The sequence below is a fragment of the Amblyomma mixtum genome, chromosome 1 (genome assembly GCF_055824585.1).
Source record: "Amblyomma mixtum isolate Tamu chromosome 1, ASM5582458v1, whole genome shotgun sequence".
NCBI lineage: Eukaryota > Metazoa > Arthropoda > Arachnida > Ixodida > Ixodidae > Amblyomma > Amblyomma mixtum.
Window position 1 is genome coordinate 763,393 of NC_143012.1, and position 17,865 is coordinate 781,257.

At 48.7% G+C, this 17,865-nt stretch overlaps 1 protein-coding gene across 2 annotated transcripts in view; it reads left to right on the forward strand.

The window, feature by feature from the left end:
- Window positions 1–17,249, forward strand: part of LOC149365197 (uncharacterized) — a 92,128-nt gene extending 74,879 nt beyond the window's left edge. Inside the window, exon 3 of one of the 2 annotated variants that reach the window (XM_089588258.1) lies at window positions 6,178–17,249. In XM_089588258.1, coding sequence (XP_089444384.1) covers window positions 6,178–6,368 — 191 coding nt within the window. In that variant the 3' untranslated portion in view covers window positions 6,369–17,249. The remainder of the gene's footprint in view (window positions 1–6,177) is intronic. The other variant, XM_089588251.1, reaches the window with a different exon arrangement.
- Window positions 17,250–17,865: the final 616 nt, after the last annotated feature.

Here is a 17,865-nt window from a genome sequence, read left to right on the forward strand (position 1 = left end):
TGGTCTTGAGGGAGCTCCACGCAAACTCCCATAGGCGGGGCGCCATCTTTCCCTCTAGGTAATAGTAAGAAACTCTATGGCTAAAGCCCCTAGGTGAAAGCTGATCTAGGGACTTTAACGTGGGCCCATAAGTAGTGACACACGGATCGATGCGTCGTCTGCTCTCGTGCACATGCTATGCATAGCAGGGCCTTTCGAAATGCCAGCCGGTACTGCGATATGCTTAGCAAAGCCAAGCGGCCGTAGGTCAACATCGAGTTCTGAAATCAAGCAGCTCGTTTGGGTTTGATCTCAGTCGGCATGCCGCGTATGCCAACGTGTTTCCTGACGTTGTATTTAGCTTTGCCACACTACGCCGACGCTCGGCGGACGTCTGTGTCGGCGGCCCGTAGCCGACAGCGTGTCAGTCGGTCGATCGCCTGATCACATTACGACACGACGTCTCACTGTTCGTGGCGGTCCGGTACGTATGTGTGGAGCGGGGAGCCCTCTTCTAAAGGACTCACCTACTATCTGTTCGTGCCGACCAATACCCGTCGCTATCTTCAGTTCGCTCCGCCAGCGCAGCCGCACTGCCAGACTGCTCCGTATGGCTGTTGATTACGACATCTGCTGCTCGCTTTTTCCTGCTTCTTGTTTAGCAAACAGTCCGTCCATTCGCTTAATAAATGCTTCGAGATAATTCTGCAGGATTCGGCACTTACCGCGCGAGTACGGAATTCCCCCAGGAATGCGCCCGTGATACACCTCAGCGATACTTTACATCGCTAGTTTACATTGCTGCCTAGGCAGCAGTCGCGCGTTCGTTCGACATTAACTCTAAAGCTACGTTCTACTTAGGGGGAACAATCTCTTCTTTTTTTGCGCCGGTTGTACGTTTACTTGTTTACGCAGTGCAATATAACTGCGCAAGAATCGCCGATGAAAGCGAGCGCCATCCTTCATAGATTGCTGACACCGCGTAAGTCCGGCGTTTCTCGCTCGTTGTAACTTCTTTTTCCGATGGGTGCAATACTTGACTTTAAATTGTTGTATCTAGGAGAATGTTCGATTTGTGATAACTAAAATGGGCTAATTTGTTGTCCACATGCGACGCCGACGACTGCTGCCGGGCGTCTGCAGCATTCGTCGACAGAATGGGTCACACCGGCTATAGCAGCGGCTCTTCCTGCTCGTTGTATTCGCGTCCTAAGATGTTAGCAATCCTCGATTTCCGATGACTGTTGTCAAAACTGTGCTCGATGACCATCTGTATTCTCTAAAACTTGTGGTCAACATCGCACATACGAACCCCGCGGACTCGCTAGGCCTGTTGGTACCGCTGGTGAGTCAAAGGGCGAACATACGAAATGTAGTCGCTCGTTTCGCTTATTCTTAGTGCGGAGAAGGTGTCGACAAGGGCAACTACGGTCATCGTCTTATCCATATGAAGGTTTCGCTCGGCCGCCGATGCCGGCTGGTGCGTCAGCGACGGCGTATTTGTCGATCAGCACACTGACCACTGAGTCACCGACAAAACGTACGTCTGGCCGATGTACGTCGCGCGTTGCCGTTAATACGATCCCACGGCTCTTCGTCACCAACTATCCCGCTAGCGATGGGTCTCGTTCGTGAGAAATGGCATTTAGGGATTCTTTGGAGCTGAATTAAAATATATTTTAAGTGTTTGTTGCGTCAGCACTTCGCCGTGGTGACCCTATACGTACAGAGGAAGCCCATAAAAAGCTTTCTATGGCCTCAAAAATTGATGTCGCAACCCCTTTAAGTGGCCCCTCTGCAGTTTTTTTCCTTTTCTGCGCGGCAAAAAAAAAAAAAAAGATCATTTCGAGGCTTGCAACTAAAAAAACTCTCTTGCATACCTCTCTTCGCCCTCATCGGGGAGGAGTAAGAGCGTTGTTTTTACAGCGCCAAAGCCAACATTAATCAAATGACCACACAGGGCACATCCTCACCGGTCAGCAAGTGGGTGTCGGTAGTTTTCTGTCACGACGTATTATGACGTAGGCACCAGTTATCCTTGAGAAACTCTCGTACAAGCTCTGGCTGTAAAAGCGTCATGTTTAAAAAAAAAAAGTAAAAATGTCATGCTTGGTAGCATTCTCGCGAAATTGTGGCGTCGCGCCCTGAGGCGGCGCCATTACCGAGCCTGTCGCATCCAGACGTGGGTTGCGTATTTATGATTAATTGCTCGCCGCCGGAGAACCATCAAGCGCCGCCTCGCGGAGATATGTGATCACGTGCAGTTGCGGTGAGAAGTCTCTGCAATCGCCAACGCTCGGAGGTTTTTGAACGCGCTTCGGGGAAGTCTCGTTCGGGACGCTCTGGTAAGGGGAAAAGCTGGGTCGTACATCACGGCTATCTTCATGGAACGGTACGTATGTCACAAAAGCATCGCGCGCTCTGCGAGAGGTGGGCTTTGTCTAATTCTCTTTTTACTTATGGTTAAAATTCTCCCAGAAAGAGAGGCAGCTCGCGGGAAGTGTCGTTTAGGCGCGCTTTGGCCCTGAACGACGGGCATTGATCACTCGACGTAGCGGTCACGTAGGGGTTCGTATGCGACTTGTTCCACTAGTTCGGTGCAGCGTCATGGGAGCTACGTAGCCGGCCGTAGCTATAAAAGAAGCTGCTTGCTCTCGTGTGAATGCTATTCGTGACATTCGGTGGCTTGTCATTGGGCGCTTATTATGATTGGCGATCGAGGTAGCTTCGTGATCTGGACCTCTGGATCGACTTCCTGGTCGACCATTTCCAGCTTTACCGTTATGCGCTGTACCTTTCCTGGCCGTATCCTACCCAGTTCTGCCGTACCTGTATCAAACGTTCAACTCTGCCGCACCTTGCTAGACTGTATACGTCTGTTCTGCCGTTCCATTTCTCTACCTTCCGAGCTCTTCTACTGTTACTAGTATCATTATGAGGTTAAAAACAAACGAGAAAACGCGTCCACTTGCCAGCTGAACACTGTTTTAATCGTATAAATCTGCACTGCTTGGAGCAGCCTGCCGCCTTGTTGATCCAGTGTCGACTGTGAGGATTGGGTGCTTGTTGGATGCTGTTGGGACTTTGGGGCATCCCACCGCTGCCACCACTGTTGGGACTGGGCCTCCGAGCCTGGTCACCACGGTTGTGACTGGAGCATCTCAGCCTGCTGCCTCTGTTGCGCAGAACTGAGCCAAGAAACGGTCGAGGCGACGGTGAGTCAAAGGACATTTATGTACAGTATGTACAAGGGCCGAGAGCACAACGGGCTGGCACAAAGAAGTAGGGCGGCCCCGGGAGAGCGTAGCTCCAGCGTGATGGCTCGTCTGCTGTCCGTGTGCTGCTCGGGCTCAGCGCGGCTCCGTTTTTGCAGCCGCCGGCGACCGTTGCGGCAGCCAGCCGTTCAAACCCTCCAATCAGGTCACGGCACTGGCCACCGCTCAAATTAGACGAATGGTCAAAAGGGCTGGGCCGTTGAAGGCTTGCAGACTGGAAAGGGCGGCCGGCGAAGCGTCGTAGGAGTCTTGAGCCGACAGTGAGGAGGAGGAAGGGTCTGCGCCGGCGAGCCAGGATGATTCATGCTGCAAGCCGCGACATGCCCGATGAGGGTCTGGGCTTGCTTTGCTCGACGGCGGGCGCACTGCGCTGGTTTCCAGAGAGGCCAGCGCAATGTAGGCTCGAGCACAGCAATGCTTTGCCCGATCTACGTTCGCTTATACTGGCTGCAAACGAGGACTGTCTTGGAAACGCGAACCGCAGAATGCAAAAAAAAAAAAAAAACAGAAAAACAGTGCGAGATGTTTGTTGCCAACTTATCTTGTTTTCATTTCTTGCTTGCGTGCGTGTGCTCGATTTTTTCCACTCATTCCCAGAAAGCGTGTCGGTCCGTCTTCGCTGTGATTTCTCCCGAATCTTTACCTATGTACCCCTTCTCTCTTCTTCCATCTTCTTTTTTTTTTGTAATTCGTTCACTGACCGCTTCCCTCCTTTGCACCGCAGGCCTTCGCTGGCCGCGTGAAAACGGAGAAAAATAAACGAGCGATGGTGATTACTGCCATTCCCCGTAGCGTCGTTTATTCGCCGAATACCGCGCGGTGGACAATTCCTCAACGTCCCGGTGGGCTGCTCGTTTTTATTTCTGCATCTGTCTGTGCATGGGCCCAACGTCCTTAGATGGCTCCTTGGTTTTTAATTTCTGTTTGCTGCCTTTGTTGGATATTTCTTTGGTACGTACCTCGGTGCGTCTTCCAAAAGTTTGGTTCTTGCGTTTACAGCCTTTTCACTATCATCTGTTTCTTTCATGCCCCGATCCTCGTCTTGCAATGTCGTTGGGGAGAGGTCTCGGTTGTCACGGGGCTTCACGGTGAATATAGGCGCTTTCCGAAGGTTGGAATTGAGGAAAATAAGGAGAGAAAGCGCTCGACCCCGACAGCTTTGCGCAAAGTCCCGTTACTGCACTATTACGGCTGCGAATCCCTTGATATTGTCCGTGTCCCCGTTTTTTGTTTGGCATTCTTCGATCTCAGCTTCACGAAGACGTAATGTGTGCCAACTAGCCCAGACCAAGTAGACTGTGCAGAAGTTTTCGGGACACTACCACGAAATCATTTAATCCGCTTGGCCGGTTAAGCATGCAGCGAGATGTGCCCGCACTGGCCTACAGACAGCAATAACCGTCAGTGTCAAGTGCCAGGCGGCGATGAAATGACGCTCCTCTGGCGTATTCTTCGGCATTTAAGAGGCTGCTTCCGGTTCTTCTCCCAATGGTCGACTGCCACTCGACATGGCCTGGAAGTCACGCTAGTGGCGTCGACGCGCACCAAACAGATACGGCCCAGACGCATTGTCGTTGCGGCGCGGGCGGCTTTTCATAGGCAAGAAATGCTTTGGCGAATATATAAATGTCAAAAACCTTATCGTGTGCTTATTTTATAATCGTGACTAATTGTTTTTAGCTGTCGTGCATTTTTATGTTCGATAAAACCTGTGAGTTTCTTTTTGCGTTTGTTAAGAGATGCACGATTACGAGCAGCCAGCCTTTCTTGAAATCCTATTGGTTGACGGTGCGGCAGTGCGAAGTCTGTCGCAAAGGGCTTGCGACGACACTGACGCGCTGTTCTGTCGACAAACGTCGGAAATCGTGCAGCGCTCCGGCTACAATCGCGCCATGTGAAACAGTCCCGGACTCGAGCAATTTCCGCCTAGCTTAGTTCAACCTGCAGGGCGGCATGCTCAGAGCAGCCTGGCTGTTCTGATTGGTGTTTTGCGAAGTCTGTCACTAGGGCGCCATGCCAGAAGTAGTTGGAATGACCGACCTACTGTTTGCCTCCTCGCATGTGTAAAGTAGCTCAAAGGAAGCAACGCAGGACACATAGTGATGGCGACAGTTTGCGGAGTGCTGATTCGCGGAAAACAGTTTATTTCTGCTTTGCGTCTTTACTCAGTGAGCTGACATTTTTCGTGTGAATGGAGCTCGCATGTCCCCTCGTTATTCAGTGCTTTAAGGTCGTTGATGGCTCATACTGTCGTCCGCTAACAAAGCGTCTCACACACGTTTAACTCTGGAACTAAAAAAAATATAGAAGAAAATCAATGGTTGCTTCAGATAGAGGAGGCAAAAGTGAACCTAACAGCCAAGTTTGATGACTGATTAATTAGTTAATTATGGGCAAAAATGCCGAAATTGCGTTGAAATAGCGCGGACGTTGATATAGCCACGGGAACGGCGGGACGTCACATCCACCGGAAGTCGTCACGGCTTAGTGAAAATTGTCACAGAATGGTCGGAAAAACGTCGGATTTGTGTCAGATTAGATGGAAGATTGTGTAATTAAGGGTAATGAACATTTAAGATCCCCAAAAGATGTATAATTTGGGTATTGATATAGCCACGGGAATGGTGTGACGTCACATGCACCGGAAGTCGTCATGGCATAGTGTCCTCGGCTTTCGCCTCTCAACACTTTAGTTGCCACAGTGTCCTCGCAATTTTTCATAGACCTGCTTTGCATAGAAACGAATTTTTTCCCATGAATATGCATTGTGTAATTTTTTGTCCATGACTTGCGTACGTTGTTTCTTTAGTGCCAGAGTATATAGTTCAGTCTACAGTTTGGTATGCCAACAGACCTAAATTTACCTGCGCAAAAAAGCTGACAAGTTTTTAATTTTCTGTGCTTCTCTCTTGTATCGTTTCAGAGATCGGGACAATGAAGACTTCCCTTATCTTCGACCTTTGGACTAAGGTTGGTGTCTGTGTGAACATCGCAGTCCTCAAGCCTTGTTTTGTGCTGACTGTCTTCAAGGGACTCGTGTGTCCGGCAACGAATGAGAATCAAGCATCTATACCGACCACCCGAGCAGTCCCAGAGACATCGACAGCTCATTAGCTCTCTGCATTCGTCACCTTGACACAAACTCTATTGACCACCTTGTTTCTGCCTGTTTGTATGGACAGTGTAATTTTCTTGTTATGTATTGTAATGTGCTGCCTGTGGGCGATTCAAAGGGAGAGACAGCACGCCACCTGTTGTATGAGATCAGATGTCTTTAATCATGTCAGCTCCGAAACTCACTCGTCAGACATGTTCGTACCAGCATACAGACGGGATCACAAGAAGGATTATGCGGGGCAGCACTGGACTAAGAAATGAAGTTTAATTGCCAAGTTGCCAGCTGAGGATACCAAACGACGCAGGTGTATCAAACAGGCCAAACAGATGGGGTGAGTCACCACTGCACCGCAGACGCATTCAGACTTATTCGGCACACAAACGAGAAATGACTGATACTTATTGTTCTTCCTAACTTGCACACTGTTGTTTGGTAACTGAAATTCTTTATTCGTGAACAACAGTCACGGCACACTGATTCACATGTTGATACCTTGCACCCTGATACTATAGGCTTCCGCTAGCTCCCTGTTCTTTCTTTTTCGTAGTACTAGAATTTTTTAGAAAGCTGGAAGGTGGTTTTCACACTGTCTGCAGAGACGAGGGAGCATGTTCTGGTCCGACACATTTTGCAGTGAATTTTTATGTTCGCGTGCATGTTCATTCAGGCATCTGGCACTTCTACCCGTATACACCCTACCAAAGGAGAGGGGTATCTCATAGACGACATGAGCGGCACGCCAGTGAACTTGATGTGTTTGATAGTGCGGCCATTGGATGCTTGTTTTTCTTCTCTGCTCCTTTCAATTATTGAACAGACAGCTTACAGGGTACAGAAAAGACCACCGCCACATGGTGCCACTGTGCCACTTTCTTTACGTTATGCGAGGTGCCTTGAAGGTAGGGCAGTGTCTTGACTTTTTCCCTCTCCACTATTTTACAAGCTCTGTCTGGTGTCTATTTTTTTTTTCTGCAGCAGCGACTCGACAGCTGCACTCAGCAAGTCAGCCTGGCTGGCGAAAGCTGCCATTCACAGCATGTGAACAGTTCTTCTCCAGTGCATTGCTCGCAAAGGCTGGATATCTCTCTATAGCTTATTAGAGTGTGAGGAAAATATGGCAGAAACTCTTTTTTTAGTTTTAGGTGAGTAACTCCAGCAGACGTGGGCCTCGTTATACGTTAGCATTAAGTCTAAAAACTGTATCTCATTTCATAGGTAAAATTCAGTGCACCTGCGTGGTCATGGAAAATTCAACACGCCACTAACGACGATTCGAAGCTTCAGACTAATTAAAAAATGAACATATTTAAACACACTAAGAATGCGTCTGTCACGCTTCACCGAAGGGAGCTGTCAAACCTAGCCAAAAAATATGGCACACCAGAGCTACGCTAACACCAATGCAAATACCGTTCTTTTGCACATACTGGTTTCCTTGAAAGTCTACATTACTTGGCAACAAATAAGCGCTAAAAGCTGAGTGAAAGAAGTGGAATGGTGTGTACAATTCCTCAATGTGAGAATGTAGAGATGGCACCCACAAAGCTTTCCTTCAGTTCCCGAATCACGCTGGCAGAATTATGGACGATATAAGGGTCATCCACCATCAGCGTGGTGTTGTTGGCCCACCAGCTTCTGCCAGGATCCTTCCTTTGTGATGATAGCTCCGAACGGACAGTCAACCTAGTGTGTCTTGACTGAGAAGGAATCCTATCCCGCTGCGCCTTATTGACCGCCTTCTCCAACCTTGGCAGGCTGAAATCCTTGAGCAGTTGGATAGCTTTCTGTTTCAGGCACGGAAGTCTTTCCTTCGTCACCATGAAGTTCTTGTACACTACTTTAGCCGCTTTTTGAGAAAACGTACCCTTGGGCAGCACCACAAGCCTACCCTTCTTATCGGATAGCAGGATGCAAAAAGTGTCTGACCACTTCATCCATTTGTCGTTTTCCGCCCTTACGAGATACACGCTCATTCCTTAAAAGGCAATCAATCGCTTCAGAGAGGCATCTTGACCTTTCATTGATGGGAGCCTTATCCTAAATGGCGATCCCATGGCGACCCCATCTGTTCGCTGGCCCCAATATGTTTGACTAGCACCAAGTGGCCCACATGTTTACCTGTTAAAATTCCCTCATAAGATCCCGTGTTTCCGGTTCTGGCTCGTTGATTTGCCCGAAATGTGTGCGTCTACAGATTGTTGCGCCACTCATGGTTGACATTATGAACTATCATATGATGCTGAGAAGTTGTAGGGTGCAGCCCACAGCTTGTGCTATAGATTTCACTGGTGGCACACCCGTCGGCTGGCTCCAGTTTTCGGCAGCCAGCAGTGTCCGTAGTGAGTGCCCAAAGAAAAAACTAGTTTTGTGGAGTCTGATCGGAGAACTTGGCCACGAAAGTCACCCGCGGCTACATCGATTTCTCCATCAGGACTTTCGATCGTTTTCGCATAGCGTCCGGTTCATTTGGCGCATTGTCGCATGCTCTTGGTGAGCGTTGCATCGAATGAGTTTAATACAAAAACTTGTATCCCGTGCGCTGGCTTTCTGCGCCCAGCGCGACGTGTGTCTGGATTTTATGTGACCGCTTCCGGCACGCCTGAAATTTCGGCTCGACGAAACAGGTTATATCTTACGGTGGTCGCGGGATGCCAGTCGGCCATGCTGCCGAACCACCTCGAGACCGCCTCTAGCTTACCGACGCCTGTGTTAGCTCCCATCGTGTTGGTTCACGTCCATCCGTAGCTTCAGTACGGTTTTATATGCCACCGTTGACTGCGCTAACCGTAGCGACAGCTCCAGGCGAAAGAAGAAGCCGATTAACACGAACTTCTTCCGCATTCGTAAGATAATCGTAGGCATGCAAGTGCGAGCGCTACAAGGCTCTCAGTACGAATCGGCGCGGGCCGTGACTGGCTCGCATCAAGCGAGACGATTTGCAACCCGACAACTTCAATTTACTTGTGTGCGGAGCGCATTTTGTGACAGGTAAGATGCTTGTGACGTGAATTAAATGTTTGCGAAAAGAGGGAAGCAAGAACTACGGCCTGAAGTGAATGTTGCTGCTTTGATTGACGCCATCCCATTTTTTTGACAACACAAATCCAGACTGGGTCCCGCGTAACTGCATCTTGGCTACAGCACTACGCCAGCCAGTTCGGATCGCCACGACCGCAGCTAGCAATGATGGCAGAGAAAGCGGCGTGACCGATGCCGAGCTTTTCGTCTCGTAGGCGCATCGCGGACAGGCTTCTCACCCACGTGCTGTAGAAAGCCTTGTGTCCTCCAATTATTTGAAGGCTTTCATTTCTTTCAACGTCACAAAGCTGGAAGAGTACACGGTATCCCCGTGGGTCACTTGGGAACACATCAACGCCTATCGCCATGCAGACTCCCGGTCGCAGCATGTACGGACCCATATCGCCGCAAATTTTCACTTTGTCTGCGTAGCGTTAGGGGCGCCGATCAAATAATTTTATCATAGCAGCCTGCCTTGAATAGCTCATTGCTCTGTGGAATAAGCGTAGCGCCCGAAAGGATAAGAAAATACTCCAAAGCGTCCCAGGAGCGGTCAGGCATCACAGGGCGGTCGGGCGGGGACGCCCAGATGGTTCGGCAGCATGGCCGCCAGCGCTTGATGGGGGCGGAAGTGACGTCACGTACAAGCTATGTATACGAAGAAAGAATGACTGAGAAAACGAGTGGAGCTAACCGGAAACCGGTCGCTATGGAGGCGTATGTCCTAAGATTTTTGTGTTGAGGCGTCACAGGTCGTGACGCTTTCAAAAGGCCCCGCTGGTAGCTTCGCAAGGAGGCTCCACGTAAGAGGCCCGTCTGCGTTCGCTAGTGCGATTGCTGGCTTTTGGCTGTCGCTGCAAAAAGCATGCGCAAATACTTCGTTGAAATGTGTGTAAATTCAGTGGCTTGCCTGAATGCATCTCCAGTTCTTCGTTCTCTGACGGCGCAGGGATTGTTGGATGTGGCGTCACAATCCCCAGATGGCGTTTAGAGAGGAAACTTTGCTTATTTCTTGGACATTCACTCCTCGTAGGTTGCATGGTCTCGCCATTCGAGTGTTGTTGAGCTTATCGATGAGTGTGCAGGAGGTAGTTTGTTGTGCGCACAGTCAGTTTAACGGAACCGTTATGCGTATGTAAGCGGGATCTGAGGGCTTTGTTTTTATAAGGGGATGATTGCGCTGCTTCTCATAGCCGTCAAATATGCAACCGTGCTTAAGCAAAGGAGCGCGTCGGACGCTAACAAACTTTTCTTGTAGTTGAGTTCGAGGCAAATTGTGCTGGTAGAGGAGAAACAGCAACATTGACTTTTGTTGGCTTTTAGCTTAGCCAAACGCGAGCATCAGGAACGGTTTGCGTGTACCTCTGCGTCTTGTCGATTATTCGGGTCATTTTATGGCTTCAGTTTCATGCCCGAGGGCATTGGGAGTGAATTTCACGAGCACTGTTTCACCAGCACCAATCAAGGATTTGCTGTCCTGCGCACAATGTGGTACAACTGAGTTAAGCCGCGCCGAGCCTTCTGAGCGCTGCTTGAGTCAAGCAGCGAGGTGGACACAAAATCGCTTTGGAATCAGTTAACTTATGCGGGCCACCTCTTTTTCTCGGCTGTGAGCATCGATGGCCGCCTTATATCTGTCGGTTTTTACCGGTTGTCCAATCGTGACACGGTGTTGTCTGCGTTTAAACATCCCATGCCAATGCTAAATTACAAAGTGGAGGGGAATGAAGCGTCGTTGCCGGCAGTCCTTAAATGATTCGTTTTACTCAAGTGGTACAGCGTAGTCTTTTGTGGTGTTTTTAGCCGTAGCGTGTGTAAGTCTATACTTTAGAAGCATAAACCCTTCGTTTGCCAAAGAGAGAGAAAAAGAATAAGTGGTATGTTTTAATCCTAGTACTTTTTACAGTAATTATCTTGCAGTACCATGTTTGTCTGCAACTGAGTACCTAGTCGTTCAAAAATGTTTATGATGGAGCCTATATTCGCTGGGGAGTACTCGCATAGCTGATGAGTCGGTGTGCGTAAATGCTGCCAGGTGCGTCTCAGCGTGAATAAATACATTTAGACTTTATCTTCACGAAATGAACCACTCTAATTGCGATGCTTCGCTCATGCTGTATGGCCGAGTTCTTAAGTGTCGTTATACTCGCGGAGTATGGCTTTTTCCTAAAATAGCAGCGCGAAAAAGTGCGACGAAGGGTAGAAAAACACAGGCCAGCGCTTGCCCTGTGTTTTTCTACCAATAGTCCCCGTTTTTCGCGCTGTTATTTTTGGAAAATGTATCACCAACTCGCCCGCCTAGCTATCGGGGAGTATGGCTGTCACAGGAAATAAAGAAAAAGCACGAAAGAAGGGTCACACATCCGTCGTTATGCATCGCGAGTCTGTTCTCCGTACATCTCGTATTTTTTTTCTGTTTTACTTATCAACTCGCATCTTTTTTTATTCTGCTCGTTTTTATCCCAGAACTTGTGTCCATTCACTGTACTTCTACGTTTGCTTAATATCTGCGTAATATCCACGTGTTTGACATCTGCTGCTTTGTTATTTCTCTCATGCATGCTACGTTGTTAGCGTGCTTGCATGAATGTGTCCGCGCGGCATCCCGTTGTATCGTGTGAGCACTGTGTTATCAATTTTGCCCTGTCATTTACGTGGACGACGTTGTTGTTGGACTATCATAGTTTAACTCTGTAAGCTGAAGGACTCTTAGCCCACGAATGCTTTATTCGTCTTTCGCACACTTGTTGTTCAGGGACCAAACCTGTGAGTGAACGACGTCATCTAGCCTAGTTATTATTTTTTTTGCAAAACTCCACGCTAGTTACGCAGCAGCGAGATAATTGGTCTCAAATCACGCTCACTTTTTCATTTAATTAGGCAGGAATGAGATAACTTGTCGTCAGTGGAACAAAGAGACAGCTTGAAAGAGCCGAGTCTGCTTTCTTGAAATCCTTATTTACTTGCCGCTGAAAATTTATCTTTTCTTTGATCATTATATTTTTACTGACGCCACAACAAACGGCGTGCTAGTTCCAACAAAGTTGGCAATGAAAGTAACGTAGGAAGGGGCTCTTGCGAGTTGTTTTATAGGCTCATTTGAGCTATAGACCAATGGCAAGGCCTGCATTGGCTGCACCCAGAAAATCTGGATGTAGACCTGTGAGCTAGACAGCCTTCCTATCCCACACGGAACTCTTACTGGCTACCTTATGCTAGGAAGGTGAGCCTACTGCTGCCCGTATAATGCTCCTTTCTATCTTCAGCGTCTGACGTTTTCGTCTCGAGCTTGAAGTCCGATAAGCAAAATACAAAGAGGCCTGTCATGCTGCTTTTTGTTACTCCAAAGTTTTGTCGGTGAGCTCGTTTTGCTCGTAGCGACAGAATCGCACTCCGCAACCTTTCGTATACTCTCACCATCTCTGACGCGTGTAGCGATACAACGAAGTACTCGCAGTACCACGGCAAAGTAAATCACTCCTGTTGCCGAATGCGTCAACAAAATGCCCACGGCACTCTATTGGTGGCGCCTTCTGACGGTCACATTGATTATGCAAACTACTACTGGCATTAACACGTAACGTTCTCATTTTTTTTTGTTCGCTTCCTCGCCTACTTTATGTTCGATCGATTTTACCGATTGTAATGAGTGTAAAGCGTGTGTCACGCCACATGGAACTCCTTCGCGGTATACCCTTAGGTCACGTATTTATCGTTCTCGTGTGCAAGCTTGCCAGACATATCGCGGTGTGCGCCTCATTACGGCGCGCAGTATCACATTGCATGTCGTCGTAGTCTCGAAGCAAGTGTGGCACAGCTTTATCTGTCCTTCCTCCGTGGTTAACAGTGGATAAGTGGTGCATTGAGCTTACGTTTCTCAACAGGGCTTGCTATGCGCGCGGTCAAAGTAAGCTCGCGGGCTGTGCGAACTGTCCTCATATATCTCCTCGCTTGTGTTTAGCACATCGTTGGTTAGCGATGCTTACAACAACCGCACACAGGGGCAGGCGCTTGCGCCGCGACAGGGCAGTGCGTCGACTTTCTAGCGAACTCGGTCGTCTCTGGACTTGGGCGTGATCTTTCCGGAAACTATCCCGAGCCTTCTCCAAGACGTTGGCACAACATGCGGCCAAGCAACTGAAGTCGCTCGTCTGCGGCAAGGTTTTCACTTCGATAACTTCCCTGCTTTGGCCAGTAGGGACTCAAGAAAGAAACGGCGCTCGCAGCGCTCCTCTGCATCTGTTGCCTCTCTGCATGCCACACTTGGCGTGTCGCAGAAGTTCTGCGATGCATGTCGATGGAGGCAAAAGACGCTCGTGCGATGTCGGTGCGCGTCGAAGCTGGTCTAAAGTGATCAGTAGCCCTTAAGAATGCATCAGTGTCTTTCAGCCCAAGCGTTTTCTGACATCTGTATTTTTTTTTTTTTAGCGCCGGTTCGCTACGACATCTTTGGTCGCAAAGGTTTTTGAAGGCATGCACTGTTTTTCCGAACTGCGAACGGCGCTGGTGTAATGTTTCAAAAGTGAGCACTCTTAGAAGGAACCTCAGCTCAGTGTAGACTGTTTCCGGAGGGGGGCCTACTCCGGGGTCGCATCGGTGTCTTGTCCATGCTCTGTATCTTGCGTCACAATTGTAATCCGTGCGTAAAGCTACGCTCATCGTGTCAGCCGGAGCGCACTTCCAGTCCCATCACTCTTCGAGCTATACATGCTGCGCGAAGCGTTTAGCCTTACTTGCTCCATATCTTCCATGTTATCTTTTCCCTCGTAACCGGTCGTCGTATTTTACAAAACGGGTCGTGCAACCAATTTCCCTTCCTGTGCCACATTGTACATGTTTTCGTGTTGGAAAGGGTGCCACCCTCTTTGTCGAGTGCTCTAATTATCATTGTCGTAATTTCGTCCACATCCTTCGTTGCTCCTGTCTTGTTTGGCAGCGCAGGATCCCCTACATAATGCTCCATTCTGGAGCCTGTGGGCATTATAATTTAGCAAGTGTTTAGATAATACTTTATTGAGCTAACAGTCTGACTGTTTACTAAAGAATAATAAGCCAGGACTCCAACAAGCGGCCAGAGGGTCGTCAACTTGGCAGTGCCGGAAAGCACTTTCGTGTGTGACTTCCCCGCTGCCGGTGGTGGCGTTGCAGCCGCGAGGCCACTTTTTGTAAATACGCTGTGTGTGTAGATCGAGTCTCCTCCTCCTCGAAGAAATTGGCATCATGTTGCAAGCCACTTCTCCGGTGATTGCATGTCTCGTATACGTGTTTGTAAAAAGTGGTCCAACATTCAAATATGCAAGGAAGAATGCATCACCGGTGTTCCGCATTTGACGCATAATCATGTGTGTCGTCATCTGTGTTGTCCTTAGGACTTTTCTGTTATTTGCAGTGTGCGTTTTGCATGCCTTATAGAAGCTTGTAGATTAGGCATAGGCCTGCCGGCCTAGAAACCGTAGACAGTGAGAAGGATGGATCGCAGTTCGAAACACGTACGATAACACATTCCAGAATCATCCCTCCACTCATCCTCGATGGTCATATGCGACAACAACGAAAACGACTACAATAATGATACCAGAGATTGCATATTAGGCAAGTGATGAAAAATATATCTGGGGTGTTAACTAGCGGCCGTAGAACAGTTACGAATTTGTGTTGTGTGTGCGCAGTGCCGTAAACTGATACACCCTGAGCAGGATGAGCTGTACTGGCTAGGAATTGAGGAGTTTAATGGAGATACAAATGTTTCTTCAACATATCAGTCGCTTGTGACAATGCCGCGCTAAAAGTTTTCAGCTATACCGCGGAAATTTTCCTAAGTTCTGCACCGTTGTGCAGTGCAGCAGCAGACGGCAGGAAGGGTGTAGGAGATAAGATGTCGAGACACTCCGAGAAGTTATGCGAGTTTTCATGGCGGTCGGCTGGGCCTAAGTTTTAATATGCGTCTCTTATTGTTTGCTGTGGCAATGTTTCATCGAGGCTTGTTGTAATTTCGTCGCCTCGCGGCATTTTTCCGGTAGCCGTGTTCTAGTGTGGCGAGCCCGCAAGGGTTGGCCTTCTTCAGGTCCAATGTTTGCGTGGTCAAGGCACAGTGTGCGATTTCATCCGAGTTAGTGTCTACTCCTTTCTGCCTACTCTACTTCTAGGTAGTAACTGCCTTCGTCGTTCAAAATATCGTTCATTTGTTTTCTTTTGAGTACTTCTTGTGCCGCCTGAAAAGGGCAGGATATGCGTAATTTATTTGCGTTTTATTTATTTGTCAGTGTTGCTCAGTTTATGGAACAACGGTGGGGGCATTGCCAAGCATTCACCGAATGAAATTGTATTCCACTTGTATTAGTGGGGATATATGACAGTCGCGTACTTACGCTTGGTCGAACACTTGAGATATTTGGGAAAGGCACCACGGACAAACTCCTTAGAAGATACTGTGAAATGTACAGGAGTGTTACGCTGTGTCGGTTGATCGACTCCTCTTGGCTGCAGAAATTGCTAACATCGCCATGAAGCCGCTCAGAGCTAACGTCACGTACTGCATCTACAACAAAAATGAGAGGAGTGCCGATATCTCGGTGCTCTTCGTGTGTTTCTCGCGCTCCGTGGAGTGTCAAGAAATAATCGTTTAAAGAGACATCATTAAACGAGTGAGGCTGAGCGCCCTGGGACCAGAAGTCTATATTTGCCTTTGCAGTACTGGTGTCTTGCGTCCCACTCTCCTTGTTTTTAAAGGCGGCTACTGTGTGGCGTTACTTGTCTGCGGTATGTACCATGTTGTCTTCCGGAAACGAAGGCACCCTGTCGCTCGTTTTGCCTCTTTCGCGCGAGGCACCACGTGACGTTGCGTGAATGTGCACCACTTTCATCGAGTGATCCTTCAGCGGCATAGTCCCGTTTTGATGCCCTTCCAGGAGGCGTTTACGCCATAACTGCGGATGGCATTCGCTTATGCACTCTGCACATATCTCGGGAACATAAGAGTATAGTAGTGCTAAATTTTATTTTCCAGCTCTGGCTTTACTTTAGCGTAGTATTAGGTGTCGTGTTTGTTTTTCTTTCTTGCGAGATTCCATGTAGTGTCCTGTCTTCAGCCTTCTTCTAATTCCTTTTCTCGCACGCATAAATTTGGTCAGCCTAGCAGAGCGTGTAGTGTTTTGCTCGTTTTAGCAATGATCCTTGTATTGCCCACCTCATGTAGTTGGCTTGTAAATCTGTAGTGGAAAGGCGCGAGGCACAAAAGAAGTGATGCGAAAAGAAAACCAGCGTTATTTTTTGCGACCTTCTTTAAGAGTGGTGCTTCATCTCGAACTGCGTATGTGATCCAAAGTTTTTCGTTCTTTAGGCCGCATGTCTGTGAGTCGTTGAATTGTGAACATTGATGCACATACTTTTCAGACAGGTAGGACGTCTAATCCCTCTCTTAGTACGTTACATTTGTTTTTACTCAATGCGAGCAGATTAAACATCAGAAGTGTTTGTCGTTTCAGCTGAAAATCGGAACGTATGTTGCTGTCAGCTTGACTTGTGTGTATATAGAGACGAAGAGTATAGATCTTAGAGGCGAGCCTGTTTGTACCTTATAACCAACGCATGCAGCAATACTTACGTGACTGTTCATCACAAGTTTTAGCCGTAACGCCTCGTTAATTCTGCTGTGAAACTGTGCGTCGCACAAGCGCTTGTGCGAAGTCGTGGTCAGATTCCGAAAGAGGGTGGCTGGAACGCGACAAGAATAACGGCTGCGGCGCCTTTCAGCAGCGCACAAGGTTTTACGGCGGTGCAGAATTTGCATTCGTTTTCAGATCTGTCTGTTGCAGTTGGCATGCGCTAATTTGTACAAATAAAGCGAATTCTGAACAGGCTGTGCTGTGCTCACCGGTATATTCGCATGCACAGACGGGTTACTGCGTGCGGTATGTAGTACGTCTGGCGCCGCACACTGTTGGGACACACGGTCTGCGTAACACTGAGACACAACGCGAAGCTGTTGACATTTGTACAGGGGTGATCAAAAGTTCCTAAACCACTCCGACCGAGCGATTGCTCGCGCGGCGCTGCAATCGCCGGCTTCGCTGAGAGAGCGTGAGATCCTTCTCAAGGCTGGGCTAGTCCTTTTCGCTCTTCGAATTTCGTTATGGTAGAGATCGTGGCGTGGCCGCCAGCATGGTGCGTTACTGTGCGGAAAACTACATAGACTTTTTCGGAAAGTAACGCACCGTGCTGGTGGCCATATTCACTTAAGGCGCGTTCACACACGCCCAAAAATCCGGCGAGCGAAGCGGATTCGGCCGCTTTTGACGCCGAGCGAGGCGGAAAGCGGAGCGGCGACGCCGATCGGTCCAGACCAAAGAGGTTATATATATATAACCTCCTTGGTCCAGACCGATTTCCGCCGCGCGGCGACAAACATGGCGGCGTCCTGCGAAGCCGTACTCCACCCTCGCTTCGGACTGAATTCTCGTTGTTGCTGCCTTTTTC